A 27,289-nucleotide genomic window follows, 5' to 3' on the forward strand; every position below is an offset into this window, starting at 1 on the left:
TCAAATTGGCTGTTAGTAAATCTCCGATTTGCAAAATCACAAAAAAGATACCAAATCGACTAACACGAATCTTAAATATCTCCCATACAGTAATACTATTTTATGTCAAGCAAACGGTTTAGTATATGACTCATCTTACTAGCCATTTTAAAGGCATTTTTAGAAAAGAAGGTTCAATACTTTGTATTGAACCATTTATAATGGAATGCTGTACATATGGTTTGTCAATAGTCAATATGTTGACAAACTATATGTGAATGGGAGACTGTAGACATCATTATGCTGACACAGTTGTAATATTACAGCAATTTAACCGTGCCAGCAATAACTTTAAACCTAATCATAAACCTTAATGTTATACTGCCGACTCTTGTTTAAGTTAAAGATGTGCAGTTTGGATTTACTCGGATATGTTTGGATCTCAAAAACAGCATCATATTGGCTATCCGGCTGTCATGTGTTTTGGATAGCCAGTAAGAGAGAACAGAGCTAATCCGAACTTGTGATAATTTGGCTATAAGAACAGAATGACACCGAACCCACACATCTCTAGTTTAAGTGGTGTTACCATAACTATTATATCGGCATACTGACATCAGCATTGTCCCGTCGACATACAGATGTGTCCACATACATTCTTGCTGCAGTTGCGCCAGTCATATATACAAGTGTCGCATATCAAATTAATCAGCACAGTCTCTCCTGGTGAATCCTAGTACATGACATTACAACCAAACTGCATTTTTGAGCGAAAAGGATGCAAAAAATTCTCCCGCCACTGGAAGAGTCGCAAAGGGGCCTGGTGGCTCACTTGCAACACATGGTGTATTCAGGCTAGATATTTAAGGACACATCTATACTGCAAGTTGACAAACTGATTACGTTACATTTAAAATTCTCCTTATTCAAGTAATACTTTTTTTAGTTTTAGTGTTCTAAACAAAAGAACAGACTGATGCAGTGTATATTTGCTGATATTGTATGCCTCCCCACTGGGAGATCGCTCGGGATGGGGGCCAAATAGGGCATGCCTGGGAAATAGTGACAAGATTTGTGGTCGCAAGTTCTGCCCCCCACTGTGCAATGATGCAATTTGCAGCATTAGGTGATGGGGAGTGCCTTAATGGCACTATTATTGTCATAAAACCCCAGAGAGGACAGAGGGGGGGTGGGGGCTGGAATGAAGGTCTACTTTCTTGTAAGAACTTAACAATGATTGGGGGCCTCCCACACATTCCAGAAGGGTAGGCAAGTATACTATAGTGCTCTTTATATACTGGTCATTTGCTATAAAAGTTAGGCATGAATAGGCTGCTAAGAATGTTAGATGTGCTATTATTACACTACTTAAAGGACACCTTCCGGGTCACCCTGGTCCGTCCCATCCTGCCACCTCAATGCTCTATCCCCACTGTATATATTTACCCCTTCCCGGCACAGAGTGTTCCTTCGGCTAAGGTCTTTCCCTCCCTGCACCGCCCCTTCAACGGCTCCCACTGCGAATATTGGAGACAGGACAGGCCTTAGCAGATTATCATATAGATATATGAATTGTGAGGAATGGGATTGAAATACTGATAGCTGTTCAACTGTAGGCACCCTAACCCTCCCTTAGTGGTGCCTAACCTCCCCACTTAAAGCCTAACCCTAACCTCCCACACAGGGGTGCCTAAACCTAACACCCGCTTCCTGCACCCTAAACCTAACCCTCCCCAGGGTGTGCCTAAGCCTAACCCTCCCTCCTGGGGGTGCCTAACCCTAATCCCCCCCCAAACCAAACACTAATCCCGCTAGACTACCTAATACTAACCCCCCCCCTGCGGCTAAGGGTGCCCAGGACTTCCTTCGTTCGGGCTTGTGTTCTCTGTGTTCCGGCGACGGGATTAACAGGCGTCTGTATTTCGACACCTATGTTACATCCCTTGCCGGGATTCCGCTGTCAGCATTGAGAGCTGTCGGTCTCAGTACTAAATCCCAAATTTTGAAATGGGGCAGGTTATGTTTGGCAAAAAGGTTACAGTGGGAGACTTTTATACTTGCTCCTGCGATTACTATTTACCCTTCTTGCAGCATGAACAAACTGCCTTTTTCCAATTCTTACAAAAAATGCAATTCCCAGGGAGCAGAAGAAACATTTCCATGCAGCGCAGACAATACAAGATATGAACACACATCTGCCATGAAAACTTGGTCTAAATAAAACAAAATTAAAACATCTTACAGTACCTTGCATTGGAACAGTGCACAAGCTCCAGAACTAGAATAAACTGCTTGATTCTCCCCATCAAAATAGAGTTGGCCTTGATAAACACATACAGCTAGCAGAAAAAGAAAAAATATGTACAGTTAATGTTGAACGTTATTAATTTGTCTGCATACCACAATTGTATTTTTATTAAAAATGACAAAATAGAATCCAAATTCATATGAAGACAATATTTTATTCTTCCATTAATAAACTAAAGATAAATAGTATAGTTAGACATTAACGGACTCAAGATGAGATTGGCATATGCCTGGTTGCATAGCGGAAAATACACAAATTTGTATTGTACTGCACATACCACAGAAATAAGACGTATGACCAGTGGTGGCTGCAGAGGTGAGGCTGCAGGACGATCCAAAAGTCAAATAGGGGAACCACACCAACTGCCAGTGAGTCCTGGCCAGCGGTTGGAAGTGTAGTTGGTGTGGCTCCCCTATTTGAATTTTGGACTGCGCTGCAACCCCACCTCTGGAGCCGTGACTGCATATAAGCATATCTAACACTTACACCTCTTTACATTGGGAAGATAAAACAGGCACAGGGCCAGATTAAGGGTTACAAGGGCCTATTGTGAGAAGCAGAGGAGCTGTGACCAGTTCTGTGTGGATGTGGGCATGTAAACCCCCTACATTTTCAGCCCCAATGTCTCCATAAATATGAATTATAAAAGTAGAAAAATCATATTGTAAGGATTACATTGATATTTGCTACATATACAATTTAAATTTTTATGATTTACGGCAAACAGTGTGGCCAGCTGGTCAACATCATATTGCCATAATGGTGGGTCTATTTTTAGGAACACAGAGGCATTTCATATGTCTGCAGGAATTTAAACTACTGGGATGTGTCAGAATACATGTAGGAGAAAGGGTTAACAATTTAAGGGGTGTCTCCTTTTTATGGTCAGATAAGTGTATTCCTATTTCAGTTAAGGGGTGAAGTTGTGGGGCTGAGTTGCTTGTTTATAGTAGTGATTTCCTGCTTGTGAGGTCTCTTGTCTCTTTGGAAGCTCAGCCCTGGTTATTTTGATGGTCTATCTTACTGGGGTCAGAGACACCACTTGTCCTTGTGGGCCTTTTTGTGTATCATTGGAAGGGAAGTTTGGATCCCTTGTGTTGTTGGTGATAGGCTGGCAGTTGGCCCTCTTCAACACCTTTAATTGGATTATTTGGCATTATGTCAATACTGTGAGTAGGACCATATTTATTTCCTCCTTTCAATAATTAAATAAAGCTGACCTTACCTCCACCAGTATGTCTCTGTGTCATTATTGTAGATATGTATTTTCCTCTATTCACTTGATGTAAATATGTAGGCTGACATCAGCCAATAGGAATCTTACTTGGATACCTGGGGCTGTAGTCCTATCTGTCCCATTGTTAATCTGGCCCTGGACATGCACATGCAGTCCAAGAACTGTAAACATGTGTTCACATAATGGGAAACTTATGCAGACCTGCCTATCAGAAGCCCAGGGTTGTAACTAGGGTGGCGCAACATGTTCCACGGCACAGGACACCGCGGGGCAGGGGGTGCTGTTCGGGTCTGTAAATGTTTTGTTTAGAATCACTCTCACTTGTACCTTCCTTTTCTTTTACCTCCTGGCCGCCCCCATCTCCTCCCTAGCCAACTCCCCCTCCATCTTGCCACCTCCCCATGCACCTGCAGTCACATCATCCTTTATTTAACACACACAGCTATCTGCCCCACAATTCTGATGGCAGTCCTGAACACAACCACCAATTTCCAATCCAGGTGTTACCAGTAGGGTCGGCAACAGAAATCTTGGGGCCCTGTACACACATCTTTTTGGGGACTCCATCCCTTCCTAGTAGATACGTTAATGCGAATACCATATCACTGAAGATAAGATACTGCAACACTGTAATTGTTCATACAGGAACTCATAAAATCAGAGTGTCAACAACACAATGAAAATTCACATTATATGCCATATTGTTCCCCCAATTCACAATATATGCCACACTGTGCCCCAAAACTCATTATATGCTACACAAAGCCCCCAATTCACAGTGTTTTCAACACTGTGCCCCCACTCTCAATATATACAACACTGTGTCCCAATTCACAATATTAGTCTAATGCACTTACAGACATATACTACAAAAGGGATATTTCCAAAATGAACATACTTCTTACTTTAAAGAGTGCCTTGCATATAGCTCTACATTTATTCACATAATAGCATCCCTTACCTAAATTTAAATGTATGCTTTGCAGCCTGCTCTCCCATTATACAGCCAGACAGCTGTTTACAGAGGGTCATCCCCCCAGTGGTTGCTCTGTGACCTACAGTATCATACATTGTCACAGAGCTCTTGTTTTCCGCACTACCCTTGATGTGGAGGAAAACACACAAACAGCCACTGCTCTGTAGCCTCCTGACTGCCACCTTTCTTTTGCCTTACTTGTTGGTGCGCTGACCGCTCCTCGCCACCGGGCATAGACTCCACCTCCCCTCTCCATCGGCCCCCTCCTTCCTGTAATTCTTGCCTGGTGGGTACCGGACTTCCCGTAGCGAGTGCTACTGGGAGATGCAGCCTCTACTGCCATACTGCAGCGGCACTGAATATGAATCCCCTACCTAATCAGCCTATGCTGATTGGACATTGACTGCCAGGGAGGCAAGGTGCACCAGGCCCCTCGGGAAGTTGGGGCCCGGTACATCTGTCACCCCATGTCGCTGGGCCTGGTTACCAGCACACCTTACGTACCCTTGTTGGTGAGTTCAGCTGCCAGTGACGTTACCATACACTGATCTCCCTGCCATTGATATTTGCTACATATACACTACAAGTAGCACTCTTTCTATACCTTCAGTTGGTGATCTACACTGCCGGCTTCAAGCTTGTGCATGGCTATTCTGATGGACAAATCCTGCTACAGGTGCAGCTTTACCAGTGCTCTACCACATGGGCAGCACAGATGGTGTAATGGTTAGCATTACTGCCTCACAGCAATAAGGTCATGGGTTCAAAATGAACCCAAGTGTGTATGTGACGTGTGAGCATGTGATAGGGAACATAGATTGTAAGCTCCACTGGGGCAGGGACTGATGTGAATGGCCAAATATTCTCTCTGTAAAGCGCTGGGAAATATGTGTACGCTATACAAATAACTGGTAATAAAAAAATACCACATCTAGAGCTGGTGAGTGCATACCTATTGTGTATCATCACTGCAGCCATTGGCTTCACACTATTTGGCAGTGACACCTAGATAACATTGGTACAACGGGATCGGTACCTCTTTATCATCATACGGGACAAATCAGATTTGTCATGGCTCTTACCTATGATGAGACCTCGCCCCTTTTTTGGGTGCGCATCTTATGTCTCTATTTGAAGAATGGGGGAGGGGAGGGGCACCAATGCTCTTTTTGGCTCAGGGCACCAAAAAGTCTGGTTACCGCTCTGCAGCAGACATATCACTTGCAGGTGCTTGAGGGCTGGTGCAGATGCAAACTGATGATGATGATGATGGTCACCAGCACTGGCTTTTGATTGGCTGATTGTGAATTAACCTTTGAAACTTTATTCTTTGCACAGGTCTACTTTTATTCCTACACAAGGAGGAATATTTTTATTCAAATGAAATCTAACACAGAAGGTTTAAAAAGTTTCTTCTTTTACTTATGACATAGTTGGGTATAAGTGATCCAGGTGCTTATGCTCAAGGTGCAGAGCTGCATGCATTTTTAAACGCCCCCGACTCAGCATATGGACGTACATATGCTATTTATATGTGCAGCTATTTAGAGAACTTTTTTTTTTGAAGATTAAGCATCTAGCTCATAATCAAAAACTAAATCTTGCTATTGACAGCATAACAGTAATAACTGTAACCCTAATACATTAAAAATGTTTTTAAATAATGAGTTTAAAGAACACAAAGGAATTACAAAACCCATAAGTAAGGCAACATTATTAAGTGTCTCCAAGATCGAACTATGAAGTTGCTGTACAGTATATTGGCTGGAGCTGATTGCCACCTTGGAAAGTGCTGCATTATGCCATGCATCCCATTCTACAATTCTAAACCCTCAAATCCTATGACATCAATTATATACATTGTACAATGCATGAAAAAGGGTCTCACAATTGTTTTTAATGACCCTATAACAACTTGCAAAGTTACTTGCATAATATGGAAAAGAAGATTCCCAGACTGGATAATATAATGTGTGCAAAGATAATGTAAAACCAGAATAACAAAGTAATGTACAAATTAGGTATGGAATAGAATGTTCTACTGGTGTTCCCCTGAGTAAAAAAACGTACGCAGACTAATAAGGAGATAGAGAAGTACTCGCTGTTTGGAGGCACTCTTGAAAAATGTACAATAAAGTAATTAAAATATAACTTTAGTTGAATTTATGTTAAAACAGCAAAAGATGCCATATGAAAATTGCTTAATCAACATGTAGATAACAGACAACAAAACGTAATGGTGAAAAGATTGAATTGTTTCACAAATGTAAGTACCCCAAATAGCAGGGGGTGGGCGGGGCTCTTTCAAGTGGAGCAATGTTTAGGTGAAAAATAACAAACAAGGTGCACGTAAGTTTACAATAATGAATATATTTTAATAAAATGGCGCACCACAGTCCAAACTAAATACTATATATAAACATTTTATATATATATATATATATATATATATATATATATATATATATTTATATATATATATATATACACAGTCAAGTGCATAAATATTGGGACATTGACATAATTTTCATATCTTGGCCTCTATTCACCACCACAATGGCTTTGAAATGAAACAAACAAGATGTGCTTTAACTGCAGACTTTCAGATTTAATTTGAGGGTAATTACATCCAAATCAGGTGAACGGTGTAGGAATTACAACGGTTTCTATATGTGCCTCCCACTTTTTAAGGGGCCAAAAGTAATGGGACTATCAACTCAAAAGCTATTTCTTGGACAGGTGTGGGCTATTCCCTCGTTATTTCATTATCAATTAAGCAGGTAAAAGGTCTGGTGTTGATTCTAGGTGTGACAATTGCATTTGGAATCAGTTGCTGTCGACTCTCAATATGAGATCCAAAGAGCTGTCACTATCAGTGAAGCAAGCCATCATTAGGCTGAAAAATCAAAACAAACCCATCAGAGAGATAGCAAAAACATTAGGTGTGGCCAAATCAACTGTTTGGAACATTCTTAAAAAGAAAGAATGCACCGGAAAGCTCAGCAACACCAAAAGACCCGGAAGACCACGGAAAACAACTGTGGTGGATGACAGAAGAATTATTTCCCTGGTGAAAAAAGACCCTTCACAACAGTTGGTCACATCAAGAACACTCTCTAGGAGGTAGGTGTATATGTGTCAAAGTCAACAATCAAGAGAAGACTTCACAAGAGTGAATATAGAGGGTTCACCACAAGATGTAAACCATTGGTGATCCTCAAAAACAGGAAGACCAGATTAGAGTTTGCCAAACAACATCTAAAAAAGCCATTACAGTTCTGCAACAACATCCTATGGACAGATGAGACAAAGATCAACTTGTACCAGAGTGATGGGAAGTTAAGAGTATGGAGAAGGAAAGGAACTGCTCATGATCCAAAACATACCACCTCATCATTGAAGCATGGAGGTGGTAGTGTCATGGCGTGGGCATGTATGGCTGCCAATGGAACTGGTTCCCTTGTATTTATTGATGATGTGACTGCTGACAAAAACAGCAGAATGAATTCTGAAGTGTTTTGGGCAATATTATATGCTCATATTCAGTCAAATGCTTCAGAACTCATTGGACGGCGCTTCACAGTGCAGATGGACAATGACCCGAAGCATACTGCAAAAGCAACGAAAGAGTTTTTTAAGGCTAAAAAATGGAATGTTATGCAATGGCCAAGTCAATCCCCTGACCTGAATCTGATTGAGCATGCATTTCACTTGATGAAGACAAAACTGAAGGGAAAATGCCCCAAGAACAAGCAGGAACTGAAGACATTTGCAGTAGAGGCCTGGCAGAGCATCACCAGGGATGAAACGCAGCGTCTGGTGATGTCTATGCATTCCAGACTTCAGGCTGTAATTGCCTGCAAAGGATTTGCAACAAAGTATTAAAAAGTGAAAGTTAGATTTAGGATTGTTTAGTTTGTCCCATTACTTTTGGCCCCTTAAAAAGTGGGAGGCACATATAGAAACCGTTGTAATTCCTACACCGTTCACCTGATTTGGATGTAATTACCCTCAAATTAAATCTGAAAGTCTGCAGTTAAAGCACATCTTGTTTGTTTCATTTCAAAGCTATTGTGGTGGTGAATAGAGGCCAAAATATGAAAATTCTGTCAATGTCCCAATATTTATGCACCTGACTGTGTATATGTGTATATATATATATATATATATATATATATATATATAATTTTGAATTACATTTTTCGTCTCTAGGAAGAATCTCCACTACAGGGGAGTTATTAGATCAAGGTTTTAAAAATGTCAGCTGAAAACTAATTTATACACCCTTTTTTTGTTAAAAACATCCCCTTATGGCAAGAATGAATCTTATACCTGAATATTTTATTCTTGGTATATCAACAGAGGTAAATTGTTTACATAAAATAAAATATAGATAAATACACAAGTAGCATAACATTACTTTATAACCTGTCCCAATACTGAAGAGATGATGTTATTCACCACCTGCACCCTTACGGATGTGAGCTCTTAGGTGGACCTCTTATGTAATGTGTGTGGGCTATCAAATCGATGACCCTATGCATTTTGTCCGCTTAAGGGACTTCTTCAGGGGTACAAAACTTAAAATAGAATTGGTCTGAATACACACTTAGTGATGTGGGCCTGTTTTCCATCCCTTAATCTGACGGGATTCTTAAATCGACTCTTAAAGGCCAGGCAACTCTTTTAACTCTTAACCATGCGACGGTATATCAAATATTCCCAACCAATTGGTTAAGCCGGGTTCTTTTAAAACAATTTTATGTACAAGGACGTGTCCTATTTTCCAAGCAGGTAGAAGAACCAGGTGAATCTTAATCCAGTTTGAAGATGTGTATGTCTCCCTCTGTTAGCAATAATGGAGAATCCCAGATTGGGGATTGCATATTATATATATATATTGTGACACAGTCAGGATATGGGTCCCTCTCCTGGGGTAGATGGACTCCCTCTTTACACACACAGCAGCCGTAGAAACAGGATACAAGTCAGGGGTTCTCGTACAAACTGGTCGGCGCCAGTCATTATTGTCCCAAATGAATATAAACATAAACAAAACATAAACATAAGTCCTAGCCTGGCTGGGCACTAGCTACACAGCAGATTCCCTCTCTATAATAATGGTAGGGCCTATTGCCCTCACCATCAACAAAACACGTGCACAGTACTTACAAGGAAAGTAACCAAGTGTCTCTGAACAGGCTAGTCTGCCTGCTCTCCCAGGTGTGAGACACTCAGCCACAAACAAACGCCGCTTATATTAGCCATAACCAGCTGCAAGCCCTAATGAGCCTGTTACCAGGCTGAAAGGCCCAACACCTGGAGTGGCCTGTGGATGGAGCCCTCCCTCTCCTCACATCCACACCCAGAGGATCCAAACTGGGTTTTCTCTAAAGCCAACATATTCTAGTCTGTTAGTCTGTTTTTCCCAAACAGACTTCTCCTGGGGGTTTCAGAACACATATGACAGGTACCTAGGACATACATATAAGCCATACCACGCTACGCCAGTGCTTCTATCACAATATATATATATATATATATAAATAGAAATAAAGGGCACCGTGAGCAAGTTACTGACTACATGCGGGTCCTCAGACCTGCGAACCCAACATGAACAACTACACAAAGGATTGAAATTTGCACCTGACAACAAATTTGAAACTTACCTTGACCTACACTGATGTAACCCAGGTTTCGTGGCGTGGAGGTTTGCGGTCCTTACTGGTGAGGGTGCTGTAGTGCAGTCCTTCTGGCAGGGGAGCTGGCATGTGGAGATAGGCATTGCGTGTATGCAGAGGTCTACCAGCGTTGGGCCATCCTGACAGGGGTAAGACTAGTGGCGTCTCCGCGTCACGGCTCTCTGGGTGCCACCATTATGTCTTTGGTCATCATAGAATTTCCGGATATCCCTCTCAAGCCATTACTCTGCATACCCGGATTTCCATTTCACCTTTACAGCCTATCTGGATTCACCTTATTCATCTCTGTCACCGTGCTGGACATTTATTTATTCCCACTCACTACAGTTTCCTCCTGCTACAGTTATTAGTTTATTACTGGACTTTAGTTATCTTTTGTTCATTTCTACCAAAAACCACATTAAACTACTTACTTTTCAGTTTAAACCTGTTCAGGTGTTTACTCCTGTTTCCACCCCGGGTCCACAACAAAAACAGACTTTAACACTGACAAGGGAGGGGGGATTGTGCTGCTGAACAAAATAGACTATGAAACAGAATCCCTTAGGATTCTAGGTGACACCAACACAAGGAAATTACTTAAAGAAGGACGTAACAAAGGAATATTGACAAAACAAGAACATGAATATTTAGACAAAGAACACTTGATAACACCGGCATTTTATTACCTTCCAAAGTTTCACAAACACCCCCAAAATCCACCTGGAAGGCCCATAATCTTTGGGATCTATTCCCTGACAACAAACCTATTAGCCTACATTGACTACTACTTACAACCATATGTAAAAGAACAAGAATCGTATCTTAAAGATGCCATGGACATACTACTAATTCTGCAAGACATAGAATGGTAAGACACATATTAGCTCTGCACAAGTGAAGTGACGTCACTGCATTCAGTGATAGATCACTGTCAAGGATTGGAAGCAATCAGTTACTTCCTTAGAATAGACATAACTATGAAGGAAGAACAAGCAACTTTTATAGAACAAGAAGTTCAACGCATACTAGAACACAACTATGTGTAGCTTGGCAACACATTTTACAGGCAAACTACTGGGACTTCGATGGGGACTAAATTTTCCCCAAGCTATGCGAATCTCTTAATGAGTAAATGGGAGAATGACACCATCAGGACCCAGCATAAGTTTGGGGCAAATTTGGTCCTCTGGAAACATTTAATTGAAGATGTCTTCTTTATATGGAAGGGAGACGAGTCAACACTGCAAGAATTTCTCAAATACATTAACAACAACCGGCACTGAATATTCTACACGAACTTCAGTAAAACTCATGTTAATTTTTTTAGACATCACCGTATTCATAGAGAACAACAAAATTAATACAAGGACATACCAGAAACATGTTGATGCAAACAGTTATATCTCACCAGATAGTGGGCACTAACCAAGTTGGCTAGGGAATATACCCATGAACCAATTCCGAAGAATGAGGAGGAATTGCTCCAGATTAGGGGGCTAATCTGAAAGAACAATTTATCACAAAGAATTACAATAAGATAGAAATAGAACAGGCCTTCAAAGAAGCCTATTCAAATATCCCGACCGACACTTCTGAACCCAACCAGTAAACACAAATAGAAAGAAACAAATAATCAAATGAGATTTATAACAGAATACAGCCAAAATGCTCCTAACTTCAAAATGTGCTACAAAAAACACTGGCATATATTGCTCAAAGATGAGACATTAGCCGACATCTTAACACCAAAACCTTTGGTCACATACAAAAAAGCTCCGGACCTAAAGAAAAAACTGGTCACAAACCATATCTCAAAAACCGCATCAGACCAAACTACATTATCAATGGACAAACTGCAAAATGGATTTTATCACTGCGGGACCTTTGCAAGCTGCAAGACGATGAAAATAACTACAAAATGCATTAAAACATTTATGTCTAATAAAACAAAGAATATTAAATTAGGGAACACATAACTTGTGCAGGCGCAGAAGTAATTTATCTGGCAGAATGCCCACACAGCTACCCATACGTGGGCAGAACATCTAGACAATTGAACGTTAGAATGGCAGAGCATGTCAGGAACATCTATAAAGGGCTTGAGACCCATAGGGGCATATTCAATTGTGTGCGAGAATGCAAAAAACCCGTACCTGCGAGGTTTTTCCTGCAGGTGCGGGTTTTTGCTATTCTATTAGGTGCGTGATTTTTTAAAAAAACATGCACCGGGAGGTTTTTTTTCACGCACCTCCTGAGCAAGCGTGATTTTTCCTAAAATCGATGATTTAAGGAAAAGTCACAGAGACTTGCTCTTACACCCCCGCGGCACAACCCCTGGGGACTAATCAAGCAATTGGAAGTATCCAATTAGCTTAATTACTCACCTTCCGAAGCGCTGTCTTATGCATCTTCTGCATCCAGCATCGGGAGCCAGCTCTGCTGCAGCAGGGTAAGTATGTCAGTGTGTGTGGTGTATGTGTGTATGAGTGAGTGAGTGTGTGTGTGTGCATGAGTGTGTGTGACCCCGGGTGCGGTGTGTGTGGCCCCCCGGAATGGGCGCTGGGAGAACTACATCTTGCTCCTCCCATCAGCCCCCGGGACTCCCAGCAGCCCCCTCTCCATTAAGAAGAGAGAGGGTAAGCTACTGGGAGCCACAAAAACCCGGGCAGGTAAGTGATTTTTTTTTTTTTTTTGTAATTTACGCAGCGTGGGGTTTTCATTGATGAAACCCCGCGTCCACTGTTTTTTTTTATTGAATCCCGCGGGTATAGGGAGTGCGCATACCCGTGGGATTCCGAAATTGGCTGCAAGGTTTTAGCCTCGCTAAACCTTGCGCCCAATTGAAAATACCCCATAGTCTCTCGAATCATTATAAAAATACACATACTGTAAGAACAACCCAAGATCATTGAAAATAATAGGTATAAAATGGTCAAGGCCAACTGGAGAGGTGGTGCATTAGGGCATTTACATTTTAAGCAATCACCTGACTCCTCTAAAACTATGTGGCGTCTATGGGCCTGGGAGATGTAAACACAGTGTATCGTTTGAATATGAACCTCTTGTAGCCAAGAGCAGCGAAGATATCTCAACACAGTATCATAATGAAGCAAGAGGGACTCAGAAGAGTCAATGGAGAGTATATCACGTTTCCACGTTGCCTAGAAGGTGTATGTTTCACCAATTCCGATAAGACAATATCTTGTCTTATATAAATGCAACACAATAAAAGATAACAGCGAGTGAACAGGATCCGGAGAAGCCGGTTCCGGCATTTATTGTTATACATAAAAAACTGTCTATGTGGAATATGATAACTATCATGTAGTGCAGTAAATGAGAGACCACCACCAGGGTCAAACCCTTCTTTAATTTTCGAAATGCCTGGTGGGAAAAGGGGGTTACCTCAAAAAGATATCAATTTGGAGGCCCAAACAATTTGGAAAAAACACTTTTCCAAGCCAAATACAAGTCATAAAAAAACATTATTATAAGTATGAGGAGGGTGAGCCTTTTGGGCATATGGAGTAGGGTAGCCGCTGAATAGGGGCAAATAAGGCTGATTCAGGGGAAAAGTGAGTATAAGCTTCCCTAACCAATAACCAATCACTAATATATCTAAAAAAACACAGCTTATTAAACAAACTAATATTCGGCAAACCCAGCCCTCTCTTTTCTCTTGCCAACCATAATTTGGTGACCTCTATCCTTGGGTGGTTACCTTTCCATAGGAAGGCAGTAAAAATGTTAGTACAAAATTTTATATCCAAGAGTGACAGAGAAATAGGAACCACTAAAGGCTAAAATGACCCAGAATGGACAGGGGTAATAGTTTCCAGCCCTCCAGCAATTTAGCCACCTGTGTCAACACTGGAGAAAGCTCTGAATGTCCAATAAAAACGCCTGTATATTCAACCGATAAGCGTAGGGTCACAGTTGGCGGTTCCAGCATTATGGTACACAATAGAGGAGACATAGGACACCCCTGACGTGTACCTCTGCAAACCTCAAATGGAGAGGACAAATAACCATTGCTGGAAACCTGGGTGGACGGAGAGGAATACAAAGCCTGAAGGAAAGAGACAAAGCAGGGAGGGAAACCAAATTTGAGTAGGGTCGTATATAAGTGATCCCAGGTCGAAAGCCTTCTCAGCATCCCTGGAATTAATAACCTGTGGAGAAGGGACAGGGGACAAGGCAGACAACTGTATCACTGAGATCACCTTTCTCATATTACCAGTGGAGTGTCTACCACCAGATAAAACCACTTTGGTCTGGTGCTATAATGGAAGGTAATATCAGCTTTAGATGTTCTGAGATAATTTTCATAAATAGTTTGTAGTCTACATCTAAAAGTGAGATAGGACGATATGGGGCAGGAAATTCTGGGTCACGACCAGGTTTTGGTAACACCATAATCAGAGCAGAGTTAAATTATTGGAGAACAATATAATCAGATAAAATAGAATTAAAGAAATATGTTAATGGGGCAGATATCTTTGCTGAGAGCTTTAAAAAATTCCCCAGAAAAACCATCTGGGCCCGGAGCTTTCAAAGGCTTAAATTTTTTAATAGCGTAAGCAACCTCCTCAGGCATTATAGGTGTCATCAAAGAGGCAACATTATCCGAGGACAGCAAGGGCACAGTAAATGTATCCCAAAAAGCGTCTCTCTGACATACAGTATATCTATAGAGGGGCGAGAGTACAAGTCTGCATAAAATGTTCTTCGTAAGTTGGCGACCCTTGTTGACCTTACAACAGTAAGTGGAGTGGACGGCTGAAATAGAAGAGGGAGCAGTATGACTCTGTAATAAGTTAGAAAAGAGCCTGCCAGCCTTATTACCATGTTTATAGAATTGACATTGTTTACGAAAAGTGTGACGGGAAGCAAGCTGTTCTAATATACCATCGAAGTGAGCTTTGGCTTTCTGATATCTCTCACTAGGACAAGGGGAAGGGCAGGATTTAAAGTCTTGGAAGGAAGTTGTGAGATCTGTTTGAGCTTGTGCATATACTGTAATTGAGCACATTCCTTCTTATGTTTGGCGACATATGCAACGATTTCTCCTCTAAGGACAGATTTAGCCATCTGCTAGTATAATCAGGGAGAGGTCACATGTGCTTCATTGTTATGGATATACTCATGCCACTTTGCCTCCAGCATATTTCCAAATTTAATAAAGTTCTCCAAATAAGATGGGAACCTCCAGGACCTGTAAGAAACACTGTCAGTCACTGGGATAAGTGAAATCCAAATCAGGACATGGTCGGATAAACCAATGGGTTCAATGTTAGAATCATCAGTCCTCGATAGCAGTCTCCCCGACATCAAAAAATAATCAATGTGGGACAAAGTAGCGTGAGCTGCAGACAAACAGGTAAACTCTTTACCAGTCCGGTGGAAAGTTCTCCACACATCCACCAAATGGAAGTCAGAGTTCAGTTGAGGAATAGCAATAGGAGGAAGATTTTTGGGATGAGTAGGGTGGTGCTATCGGTCCATAAAAATAAAAGCTAAAATATTAACGTCGCCTCCCACAATTAAAGATGAATCTATGAAAGGGCTAAGCTTTATCCAATATCAACTGGAAAAAACATCTGGAGTACACGTTAGGTGCTGATAACTTGCAAAATGTAAATCTATCACCCAAAATAGTGACTTCAGAAATAACTTATCTTCCAAATGGATCAACCAGTGATGTGTGTAGTTGTGGGACTAATTGTTTTCTGACCAACGTGACCACCCCACATTTCTTAGACAAATAGTTTGTATAAGACAACACCGAGTAACCCATAACATTTAGTTTTAAAACTTCAGCTTGCAATAAATGAATCTCCTGTAGCATCACCACATCTATCCCAAGTTTACGTATGTAGGTAAAAATCTTTTTTTTTTCTATAGGGGAATTAATCCCACCCACATTCCATGAGCAAATTTTTAATGGAGCCATGTTAGGGCAAATTATTCATATACTGAGAACACATTTTTTCTTAAAAACATAGAACAACAGCATATGAACCCTAGAGCAAGTATGAATCCCAACACATGTAATAACCCAGTGCATTCTAGCATCAAATAGAGTAAAAAACACAATTACAAAAAAAATAACAGAAACATATGCAGAACGGAAACAGTAGAAATCAAAAACTGTATCCAGTAACCAATAAAAGTAAAGCAAGGACATATGTCACCCGCATGCCCTCTGGCCAAAAAGTAAATCTCCAGGCATACATAACCAGACCCAAAATACAACGGAGAGACGGGCTCCAAGGAGCCACAGCATACAATGGTCATCTCACACAATAAAACAATACAACAGAATATATGGCATAAAAATGTAAACAGAGTGAGAGGAGTATGATATGTAAAGTAACCGAACCTACACCACCACCAATGATGTAACAGTAATACTTGCAATTACAGAACAATGCAAATAAAACAGTATACATAATGCAATAACATAGTATTTAAATATACAATACCAGCTCCTAAGGAAATGGAGTATTATGCCCCCAAGGGACTCAGGAGAAGCTTCAACATATGCCTAAATGGCAATCAGTCCCGAGAGTTAATATGAGAAGGAGAAACAGGAATCAATTTGGCTAGGGCCTCTTCTCGGAGATATGCGTCAGCATCTTGCGGGTAGAAAAGTCCACAAAGGATTCCTACATGAATATGCAGAGACGGACAGGAAACAGTAAGGCAAAATGATGACTGTCTTTAACCAATCCCGCACACACCACGGAGAAAGCACGCCTGGCTCTGGTCACCTCTGCAGAGTAATCCTGAAAAATAAACAGTTTGTGCCCATCCCAAGTGATGGAACGATTATGTCTGGATGCTTGCCAAAGAGCTTCGCGATAAAGGAAATTAAGACAGCAGAAAATGGCCACTCTGGGGCGTGAATCAGCATTAGTGCGGGAGGGATCAATCCGATGCACTCTTTCCACTATCATACCATCGCAGCAATCCAATTCTGGTGATGAAACAGATCAATGAGTCTCCTTTCACGGATTCCGGGAGGCCCACGATTCTTAAGTTATTCACCTTGTTTAAAACATGCTTTTGTTACTTATAAAGCATCTCATACTGTTGCTTTAAATTAGAGAAATCATTAAATGTCTAGCCCAGCCTGTTCTTAGTAGCCTATACTTGTGAGCTGAATAATGTTAGTATTCGCCTCTTTTAAAGCTTGCTTAAAAGAGTCTGCCTGCTCTTGTATCATGGGAGCCATAGTCTTTCACAATGTTCGCATAGGTAACCAGTAATCCTGGCTGATCATCATCAGGAGGGTCTTCAGAGGAGGGAGCAGACAGACCACAGGGGAGAGTTGATACTGCGGGGAAGCAGCTGAGGGTGCGGTCGTGGGAGCAACAGCCACCATCTTAGATCGGCGCCCATCTTTTTCAGGGCGCTGGGACTTTCCGGGCATTACAGGGGGGAAATACCTCTCCATACACGGAGGTGTTCCCCTAAGTGGTGGTGGTTCCGGTCTGGCCACTAAATCCCGCAGAGGGGCTGTAACCAAAGATGATGCTGTGGCTATGAAGGAGCTGTTGGATATCTTCTGATTTCGAAGGGAAGCATGATGTGTCTTTCATCTGATGCACTAAGTTTCCTTGGCCGACCACTGCATCTATGGTCCTCAACAATGCCAGTTTCTTTGCGCTTCTTCAAAAGCTTGCACAGCACACCTTGACACCCCAGTCTGCTTTGAAATCTTTGCCAGGGAGAGACCTTGCTGATGCAGTATAACTAACTTGTGTCTTGTTGCTGTGCTCAGTCTTGCCATGGTGTATGACCTGTGACATGAAACGGTCTTCCACAACCTCACCTCTGTAGCAGAGTCTGGCTGTTTCCAACCCATTTTAAGCCTCCTTTACAACTGTTTCTGTTTCAGTTAATGACTGCGTTTTAACCTACATATGAAAATGATGATCATTATCACTTGTTGTTTGGTATGATAGGTTAATCATACACCTAACTATAATCCTACAAAATCCCTGACTTTATGCAAGTGTACCTAGAAGAATTGATGCCGTTTTGAAGGCAAAGGGTGGTCACACCAAATATTAATGATTTGATTTAGATTTATCTTCTGTTCATACACTTTGCATTTTGTTACTTGATAAAAATAGACTATGAACACTTCTATTTTCTAAAGCATTTTTACTTTGCAGAATTTTTTCCACACCTGCCCAAAACTTTTGCACAGTATTGTGTGATATACACACACCAAATGTTATCAGGATTTAGGCAGGTAATTAGAGCTCTACAAATGTGAAGTACCAGTTGTCAACTGTCTAATTAGGCTACATCTAAAATGAATTATGAGTGTACATTAGTATTAGTATCAATGTATTAAACTTGATTATACATACAGCTACATAAAAAAATGAAAGCTAAACAGATAAATATCAAATATTTAGCTTGTGTGTACAACATGAGATTACATATATCACTGCCCAATCAAGTGTACATATTATGCTAATGCTAGCTAGGAGCAAGAACAAAACAATCAAATACTGTACCAGTGGTACACAACCTTTTTTTGGCCTAAGGACCACATTAGAAGCCACAATAAAATGTTATCTTAAAATGGTAAAATTAATTAAACAAGCACAGCTGAGCCTCACTGGGAAGTGGGCAGGTCACTGGAGATCCATCCAATCTGCCGGGGTCCGGGAGACTACACAAAAAATTGTCTCCCGCAACTTCCAGGAGAGTAGGTAAGTATGTGATCATTTAGTACAAGAAATGCAATATTAATTGTTAGTTGCAGCATTTGCAAATCTAGAGTAAAAAAAAAAAAAAAAAAACTTGCTATCTTGTTGAAAGTACATTTAAAATCTGTGTTCCTTTCAATGTATAAATGATATATGGGATCACAATCAAATAATAAGTAATATATGTGGTCTCCGTCAATTAAAAAATATTATATGAAGCCCCTGACAAATAAATATTTGTCCCTTTCAATTAATAATGCATATACAGTATATGCCTCTTTTTAGTGGTTACTACTTACCTTCCTTCTTCTTATCTTGACCCTAGGCAGATAATAACCCCGGATGTTTGGATGGCCAGCGATATGCAGCTATTACAAACCCGCTTGGAAAACTGCTGCTTGCTTCCACCATATTTTTCTTTTTATATATATTTTACTATTTAATGTGTCAATTTTACATAAACATAAATAAAAATTCTGCTTATGAATGTAATTTGTTATTATTGTGAAATATCCTTGTAAAGCTGAAGCTCTCTTCTCATGCTAGGGGGTTTATTTACTAAGCATCGGATTCTAAAACCGATGCTTCCAATCGTGTTTATGTCCAAAATTTCAAAAGGGCGATGCTTTTACTAACTGTGCTTTGCTAGTAATAGTATTGCCCTTTTACATTTTGGGCATAAACACGATCGGTAGCACGGGATTTAGAACCTGAGGCTTAGTAAATAAATGATGATGAATTACAGATATACACATAGAATTTCAAGTTAGGTAGCTGAGCTGTTAAGGGGAAATGGGCAACTTGGGTCAGTATGGCTGAGCTGAGGCTTTGATGTGACAGGTTACTATAGAACTTGGGTCAGGATGGCCGAGCTGCGGCTTTGATGTGACAGGTTACTATAGAACTTGGGTCAGTATGGCTGAGCTGCGGCTTTGATGTGACAGGTTACTATAGAACTTGGATCAGGATGGCTGAGCTGCGGCTTTGATGTGACATCTTACTATAGAACTTGTACAAGAAGAGGGACTGTGGCCTTTACACCAAACAGACTAGTGAATGTGTTATTTATATATTCCATTGTTATTATGTAATCAGGGTTGTGGCAGGCCCCAATACTGATGGGGGTTTGCAACTTCCCATCTGGTGCATTTATCATATAGGCTGAGGGGGGCCACTTTGGTGGATATTTATATGCCTTCCCAGCCTGGGTACTTGGTATCTCCCCCTTCTCTTGGCACGCCTGTATATAGTAGTGTACTGGTTATTCTGATCAAGTACATTCACCTGACTCCATCCCATGCGCATGAGATATCCTTGTAAGCTGGGCTGAAAATTCTATCTGCCATTGTGATGTAATAGATGGATTTCTGTACAACAATGCTGGTGACTCACTATATAATACCCAGACACAAGTTACTTGGCTCATTACAGGTTTTATATCTGTAAATATCTGTGTTTATCAGAGAAAGAAAATGTTGGCGAATATTTTTGTTTTATTCTTCATATTTGGGATGTGCAGATCCCAGGACATATCTCTGGAAGATCTGGATATGGTGACAATACCGGACATACTGAAAGGTATTTCTGCTAAGGTGCTGAAAGAGAGCACAACATGTAGTACATCCTGCGGAGTAGGCACAAGGATAGAGACCCGCTGCACAGTGGACAAAGATGGCCTGGTGGATGACTGTGAAAAGGTGGCAGTGCGATGTGTGACCAGCTGGATGTGCGGTATGCACACATACACCCTGGCTGTTGGGGAATATTTTAATATTACATGTTTAAACCCAGACACTGAAGCAGACCTGGAGACAGTGGATATTTACTGGAAAGTAGCCAGTGGGGTTCTCACAACACAAGAGGAGGCCTTCAAAACGATAAAGCCCAAGAGTTACATGGTGGTGTTTCCAAACATACAGGAGGAACATGCTGGGACGTACCGATGTGATGTACATAATAAACAAGACCGCAGGTTAGTGAAAAGGCAATATTTTGGGATTAAGGTGCGGAATCCTAAAATTGCCAGTCTCAGCACTGACAAGTTATTTGCTAGGAGCCAGAAGGTGATGACTCAGATATCACAAAGAAGACGACCAGTTATAGAGGCTAAACTTACCATAATACAAATAAGATTATACATCATACTGGTGGGTGGCATCAGTGCTGGGTTACTGGCAGGCTTCGTTTATGGATGGATACGTTGGTATGCATCTAGAAGCAAAAAGAGGGATATCGAGGAAGGTGATTTTGAATCTTCCTAATAACAGGAGCCCACTAGACATGACTGTAGCAAAATGTTCCTGGCACACAATGAAGATTAGTTGCATAAACCCCACTAGCTGGACATATTCCTTGGACTCAATCTAGAGACTGCTGCATGGCCTCCACCCAGAAATCACTGCCAGGCCTTCACCCAGCTCCAGAGACCACAAGCCAGCATTAAGCTCATTCCAGAGACTGCACCATAGATTGCTGGCCAGCCTCCCGCTTGTCCCAAAGACCACAATGCTGGTTCCACCACATTCTAGAGAAAACTGTCCGGAAACCAGCCAACTTCAGAGACTGCTGGATAGCCGCCAGCTCTCCCCAGGGCCTGCAGGCCTGCACCCATTCCACACCAAAGAATGATAGCTGGCTTTCAGCCCACTCTAGAAACCACTACTTGGCCTCCATCCAGTGCCAGAGACCACTAACCAACCTCTAGTTGTTCCAGAGAATGCACCAGAGACTGCTGTCTAGCGTCCATCCCTCAGATAATTGCTGGCCAGCCTCTAGCCTTTTCCAGAGACTGCTAGCTAGCCACCAGCTTGCTCCAGAGACTACTGGCCAACCTTCAGAAGCAACAAAGAGTGGTGGTCTTCCTCAGGTCACCCCAAAGACCATGGGCCTGCCTCTAGGCCTTACAAGTGACCACTCCAGAGAACACTGGTTAGCCTCAAGCCCACTCCAAAGACTGGTGAATGGCCTCCAGCCTACTCCAAAGACCACTTGCTGGCCTCCAGCCCACTCCAGAGACTTCTAAAATGTCTCCAGCCCACTCCAAAGACAGCTGTCTGGCCACCAGACTTCTCCAGAGACTGCTTCAAAGGCTCCTCATTGACCTCCATCCCATTCCAAAGACCACTGGCCAAACTCCAGCCCATTCCACAGACTGCTTTATGGCCTCCAACCCATCTCCAGAGACCACAGGCCAGCCTTTAGCCAACACCAGAGACAAGTGGCTGGCTTCCAGCCTGCACAAGAGACCAGTGACTTGTCTCCAGCTAGTCCGGTGACCATAGGCCTGCCATCTGGAGGCTTAAGAGACAACTTCAGAGAACTATAATTGGCCTCAACTCACTCCAGAGACCATTGGTTGGCCTCCAGACCACCCCAGGTACCATTGGTCAGCCTCCAGACCACTCCAGAGACTGCTTGATGGCCTCCAACCCACTGGAGAGACTGCTGTCTGGCCTTTTTCCAGTGCCAGAGACCACTATCCAGCCTCTAGCCCACTCCAGAGACAGCTGGCTGACCTCCACCCACTCCAGAGACTGTTGGCCTGCCTCCAGCCTACTAGTTGGCCCCCAGTCCAGATATCCCTGGCTACCTTACAGCCCACTTAAGAGACTACTTGCCAGCCTACATCTTGCCCCACTGACCATGGGCCTGCCTCCTAGTGTTTTAAGAGACTGCTGTTTGGCCTTAAGCCCATTTCAGAGACCACTGGTCAACCACCAGTCATTTCTAGAGACTGATAGATGGACTCCAGCCTGCTCCAGAGAGCTCTGGCCTGCCTCCAGCCCCCTCCAGAGACTGCTCCAAAGGATGCTAGTTGGCCTCCTGTCTGCTTTAGAGACTGCTGGTCAGCATCCAGCTCATGCCAGAGACTGCAGACTGGTCTCCAGCTAGCTTCAGAGACTGTTGTCCTGCATCCAGCCTGCTGCAGAGACCACTCTCTGGCCTCCAGTTTACTGCACAAATTGTTGAACAGGCTCCATCTCACTCCAGATACTGCTGGTCAGCCTACAGCTCTCCCCAAATACTTTGGGTCTTCCTACATCGCACTCCAAAGACCACCGGCTAGCCTTCAGTCAACTTCAGAGTCTGCTACCTGGCCTCCACCCAGTTCTGTAACCACTGGCCAGCCTTCAGCCCACTCCAGAGACTGCTGCATGGCCTCCACCCAGTTCCAGATAATAATCTGTTATCTTGGAGAGTACCATTTACACTGTACATTTTCATCCACAGTATGAATAAATGTATTTTCTTTTTAGTCGATGTTGTTAAAGATGCATTCTTTAATTTGTTATTCTTCAAACGCTGCTAACCTGGGCCAATAACCGATTGCCAGAACCTTCAGTATGTTATAAGGGGTCAGCCATGTGTAATGGAGGCTAGTCCACATAATGAATAGTGTAACCAGGGATTGGTTTATTAACCAGTTAGAGAAGTAGAATGTGATAGAACACAGAGTTAATGCAGCACAATGCAGAAACATACAATATAAAACAGATACAGATGGATGTGGGTTAATGCAGGTGGTGTGCGTTGGGATGGAGCACACACCTACAGATACAGGCAGTGGAGACAGTGAAATATATACGGGGCGGTAAGTGTGGTAACAGAGTGGCTTTAGTTGTATCCAGGGAATCGGTTCGATTCCCAGCAGCACCTGGCCGAAATCAGCAGAGTTCCCGGCAGCGGAATCCAGACAGCGCTGGAAAACCCGATCATGGATAGGTAAGTATTCTCTAACCTAACCCCCTAACCCTCCTTAGGGGTGCCTAACCCTAACCTCCCCCCCCCAAGTGCCTAAACCTAAGTCCCCTGGGGGGGGTGCCTAACCCTAAGTCCCCCCCGGGGGTGCCTAACCCTAACCCTCCCTCCCCCTAGCCTAACCCTAACCCTCCTGGGGGGGTGCCTAACCCCAAGTCCCCCCCTGGTGGCCTAAACCTAACCTCCCCCCCCCCACGGCTGTCCGCTCGCGACGCCCGGCATCCCTTCGATCGGGATGCCGGTCGCTGGGCAAATGCCGGGCGTCTACATCTAGACGCCCGGCATTTCAACCCTCGCCGGGATATGATAGTCGGGAGGCCGGCTGCCGGTATTAAGGCAGCCGGCTTTCCGATTGTATACCGTACCCAGCAGTGTCTATGACACTATCTCCTCTTGGAAAACACTCAGGGGCACAGTCTTAAAATCCGGATGACAGTAGAGGAAAATATGCATTAATGGTGTGCATGTGCGGAAGCGCATTTTGGTTGGAGTTTGTAGTGAAACTCCATTACTATGGAACAGCTATGAGGAGACAGCACAGAGAGCTCTGATCAACAGCCTATATTATGGCTGCAAAAGGAGACCTATATCATGGAAAGGGTTGGCAGGGGGAAATGCAGGATTTGTAGGGGGGTTTCCAAAGAGAGGATGGACCCAAGCATGGGGGTGGAGACTGAGGTGACCTAGTATATGCTGAATCTGTTAAACTACTCATTGTCGGACTGGGACATCAAGGGCCTGTCAGGAATGTGATCGCCAGGCCCCGACGCAAGGCCCACTCAGCAGCATTACATACCTCCGGCCTCTGGTTCACTGGCGCAGAGCGTAGATCCTGTCGCTCTCTAACTCTCACTCCAGGACTGATTGATACTTCTCCCGCAGTTCCAATACCAAAAGCGAGGACGCTGGTTCATGGGCGCGGCCATCTTGCTTCTGCTATGGGATTTCGAAGCAACCAATCAGATCTAACCCTCAGGTCTACTGGGAATCTGCCGCCAATCAGTGACAGGCACTGCCTATATAAATCCTTCATGGACGTTCATTCAGTGCCTGTACAATATCTTCTCAAGTCTTAGTATTTGGCTCCTGATATTGTCTAGTCTCTGACTTCCAGTATATCTTCGTGTCCTGAACCTTTGTCTTAAGACACTACTTTGGGTACAAAACCCGAAGCACCTAAAGACGCTACTCTATGTACAAAACCCGAAGCACCTAAAAGACGCTACTCTAGGTACAAAGCCCGAAGCACCTAAAGACGCTACTCTGGGTACAAACCCGGAGGACCTGTAGACGCACTCCTGCGCATCTTGTCCATATCTCCGTGACACATCTCAGTGTACTACATCTGGAGTTCAACGCACCATTGTATACCTCTATATCTTTGACCTAGGATCCCAGTCTCTTTTTACTGGGTGAACCCCAGTGTTTCGGACTCAGGATTCCCGCTTCCGTCTATTGAGGATAACTCAGCATCTTCTGACCAGTGTCCTGTTTGTTGTGGAGTTCATGCACTCAATACCAGTGATCTCACTCCTACTGCACTGCTACATTCCCGTCACAAATTTATGTTCTTATCATTCTGGACTTTTAGTGCTAATTCTACCCATCATTCCCAACATCCCTCTGCTTGTTCTAATAAAGCCTCGTATTCTTTCAAAATCTACTAAGATTGGAGTCGTAATTCTCTTATGAGGAAAAGCTATCTGAAACCTCCCCAGTTCTTGCTACCACGGTCTCAGCCCGCAGAATCTGATTCGTCACAGGAGGCCAAATTTCGTGACAGGGCCCACAGGGGGACTGCAATGGAAGGGACCGACTGATAGGGGACGGTGCAAAGCTAAAGGGGTGTGGCCAGCCAGGAGTGTGGCTAGCTAGCAGAGGAACATAAGTAATATTTAAAGAAAAAACGCACCAGTACAGAGCCAAAATTAAAAATAAAAAGAATAACAACGGTAAATCTGGTAATCTAGTTATAGTGTAAAACTAGGTAAGTAATAATTTTTACGTCCAGTCTCCAGAAGGCATATGGTTTAGAAGCTGTAGCTCTAGTCACCTTGGGCTACCTTGAATTCAGCATTGTAAAGTCTGAAATGTATGTAGGGTGAGGGAAAAACTAATACATAGTCCCAGAACATTAAGGTGCAAGCGCCTGCTACACTTTGTGCCGCAGTGCCCACCATATAATGCAGAGAGTTGTCGCAGTATTCATTATATAATGCAGAGAGTGTCGCAGTGCCGCCAAATAATATAGAAAGTGCCGCAGTTACCGCCATATAGTAGAGAGTGTCGCAGTACCTACCATACAATGCAGAGATTGTCCCAGTGCTCACAATATAATACAGAATGTTGCAGTGGATGTGATCTAATATAGTGAACATCAGTGACCCACATATAACACAAATATGAATAAACCCTTTACACACACACGCAATATTAATACACCCCACCTCGACACACACATACAACATTATTACACCAGAATAAACAATATTAAAACACGGCATCCCCCAGGAAAAAACAAATCCACCCCTCTCTCCCACCATATACCAAACCCTTAGATTCCGACCACCAGTTAAACTTACCTGCCCAGAGGGAGGATATGTCTCTCAGTGATGGATGGATCTGGCTCCTCTATTCTGTGTTTGTGCACTGCAGTGAGTGCTTCCAGCAGTCTGGGCTCCTCCCCTCACTGGCTGCACGTGACATCACAGGGGAATATGTTTGGAACCTAGTTTACCCAGGAAGTGGGCAGAACTTTGGCTGTCTGCAGGTGGGCGGAGCTTCGTTGGCCTTGGGTGGGGCTTTGGACTGACAGGGGCTGAATGGGCAGGGGTCTGGACCTTCACTTTCCCATTATTAATCAGGCCCTGATTGCAATGTTCACAGCCTGCTAAGCCCCACCCTCTCACAGAAAGGGGCATGGCCACTATGCAATGGGAACCACAGGGGGTTTACCCGATTCCCCGGCAGCCCAGTACGAGCCTGAAACTACTATTAGAGAGATATATATATATATATCTATCTATCTCACACCAGAACATACAGAAGGCGGCACTCGTAGACTGAGTATATGGTTAAATACCCCCAACTGGGGTGTTTTATTAATCAATTTTTCGGGGATCGAATCCCTTTCCTAGGGACAACAAACATGTTTATTGTTCTGAGGAAGGGGATTCGATCCCCGAAACGTTGATAAATAAAACACCCCAGTTGGGGGTATTTCACCATATACTCCGAGTGCCGCATCTGTATGTTCTGGTGAATATTGAGGGTGCTGTCCCTCTAGGATAGGCACCGGAGCAGGCTATTTGGATTTCCATTGAGTGCCAGGGCATTGCTGGCTGTATATATAAATTTTTTCAGTGCCTGACAAGGGAACTGAGCACACATGCAGAGAACAGTCATCCTCACTGAATCGATTACATCTGAGGACTATTAATGCAAAACCATTGCCTCAAAAAAGCTTGAAACACTCATTGGAAATTAAGCATATAAAAAAGGAGTGATTTATTTAAACCAGCGGTGGCCAGATAAAGAAGTATCTATTGGGCATATCTGTTCGGATAGTAAACACCCCTGAAGAAGTCGATATTTGACGAAACGCTTTGGGTGATAATG

The 27,289-nt window shown here is 42.9% G+C and overlaps 1 protein-coding gene across 1 annotated transcript in view; it reads right to left on the reverse strand.

Annotated features, from left to right (window-relative positions):
* NELL2 (neural EGFL like 2) overlaps positions 1–27,289 on the reverse strand; it is a 357,636-nt gene that overhangs the window by 137,012 nt on the left and 193,335 nt on the right. Inside the window, exon 11 of the mRNA XM_088458020.1 lies at positions 2,227–2,318. Coding sequence (XP_088314146.1) covers positions 2,227–2,318 — 92 coding nt within the window. The remainder of the gene's footprint in view (positions 1–2,226; positions 2,319–27,289) is intronic.

This window comes from Taudactylus pleione, unplaced genomic scaffold (assembly GCF_031769625.1).
Source record: "Taudactylus pleione unplaced genomic scaffold, aTauple2 ptg000041l, whole genome shotgun sequence".
NCBI lineage: Eukaryota > Metazoa > Chordata > Amphibia > Anura > Myobatrachidae > Taudactylus > Taudactylus pleione.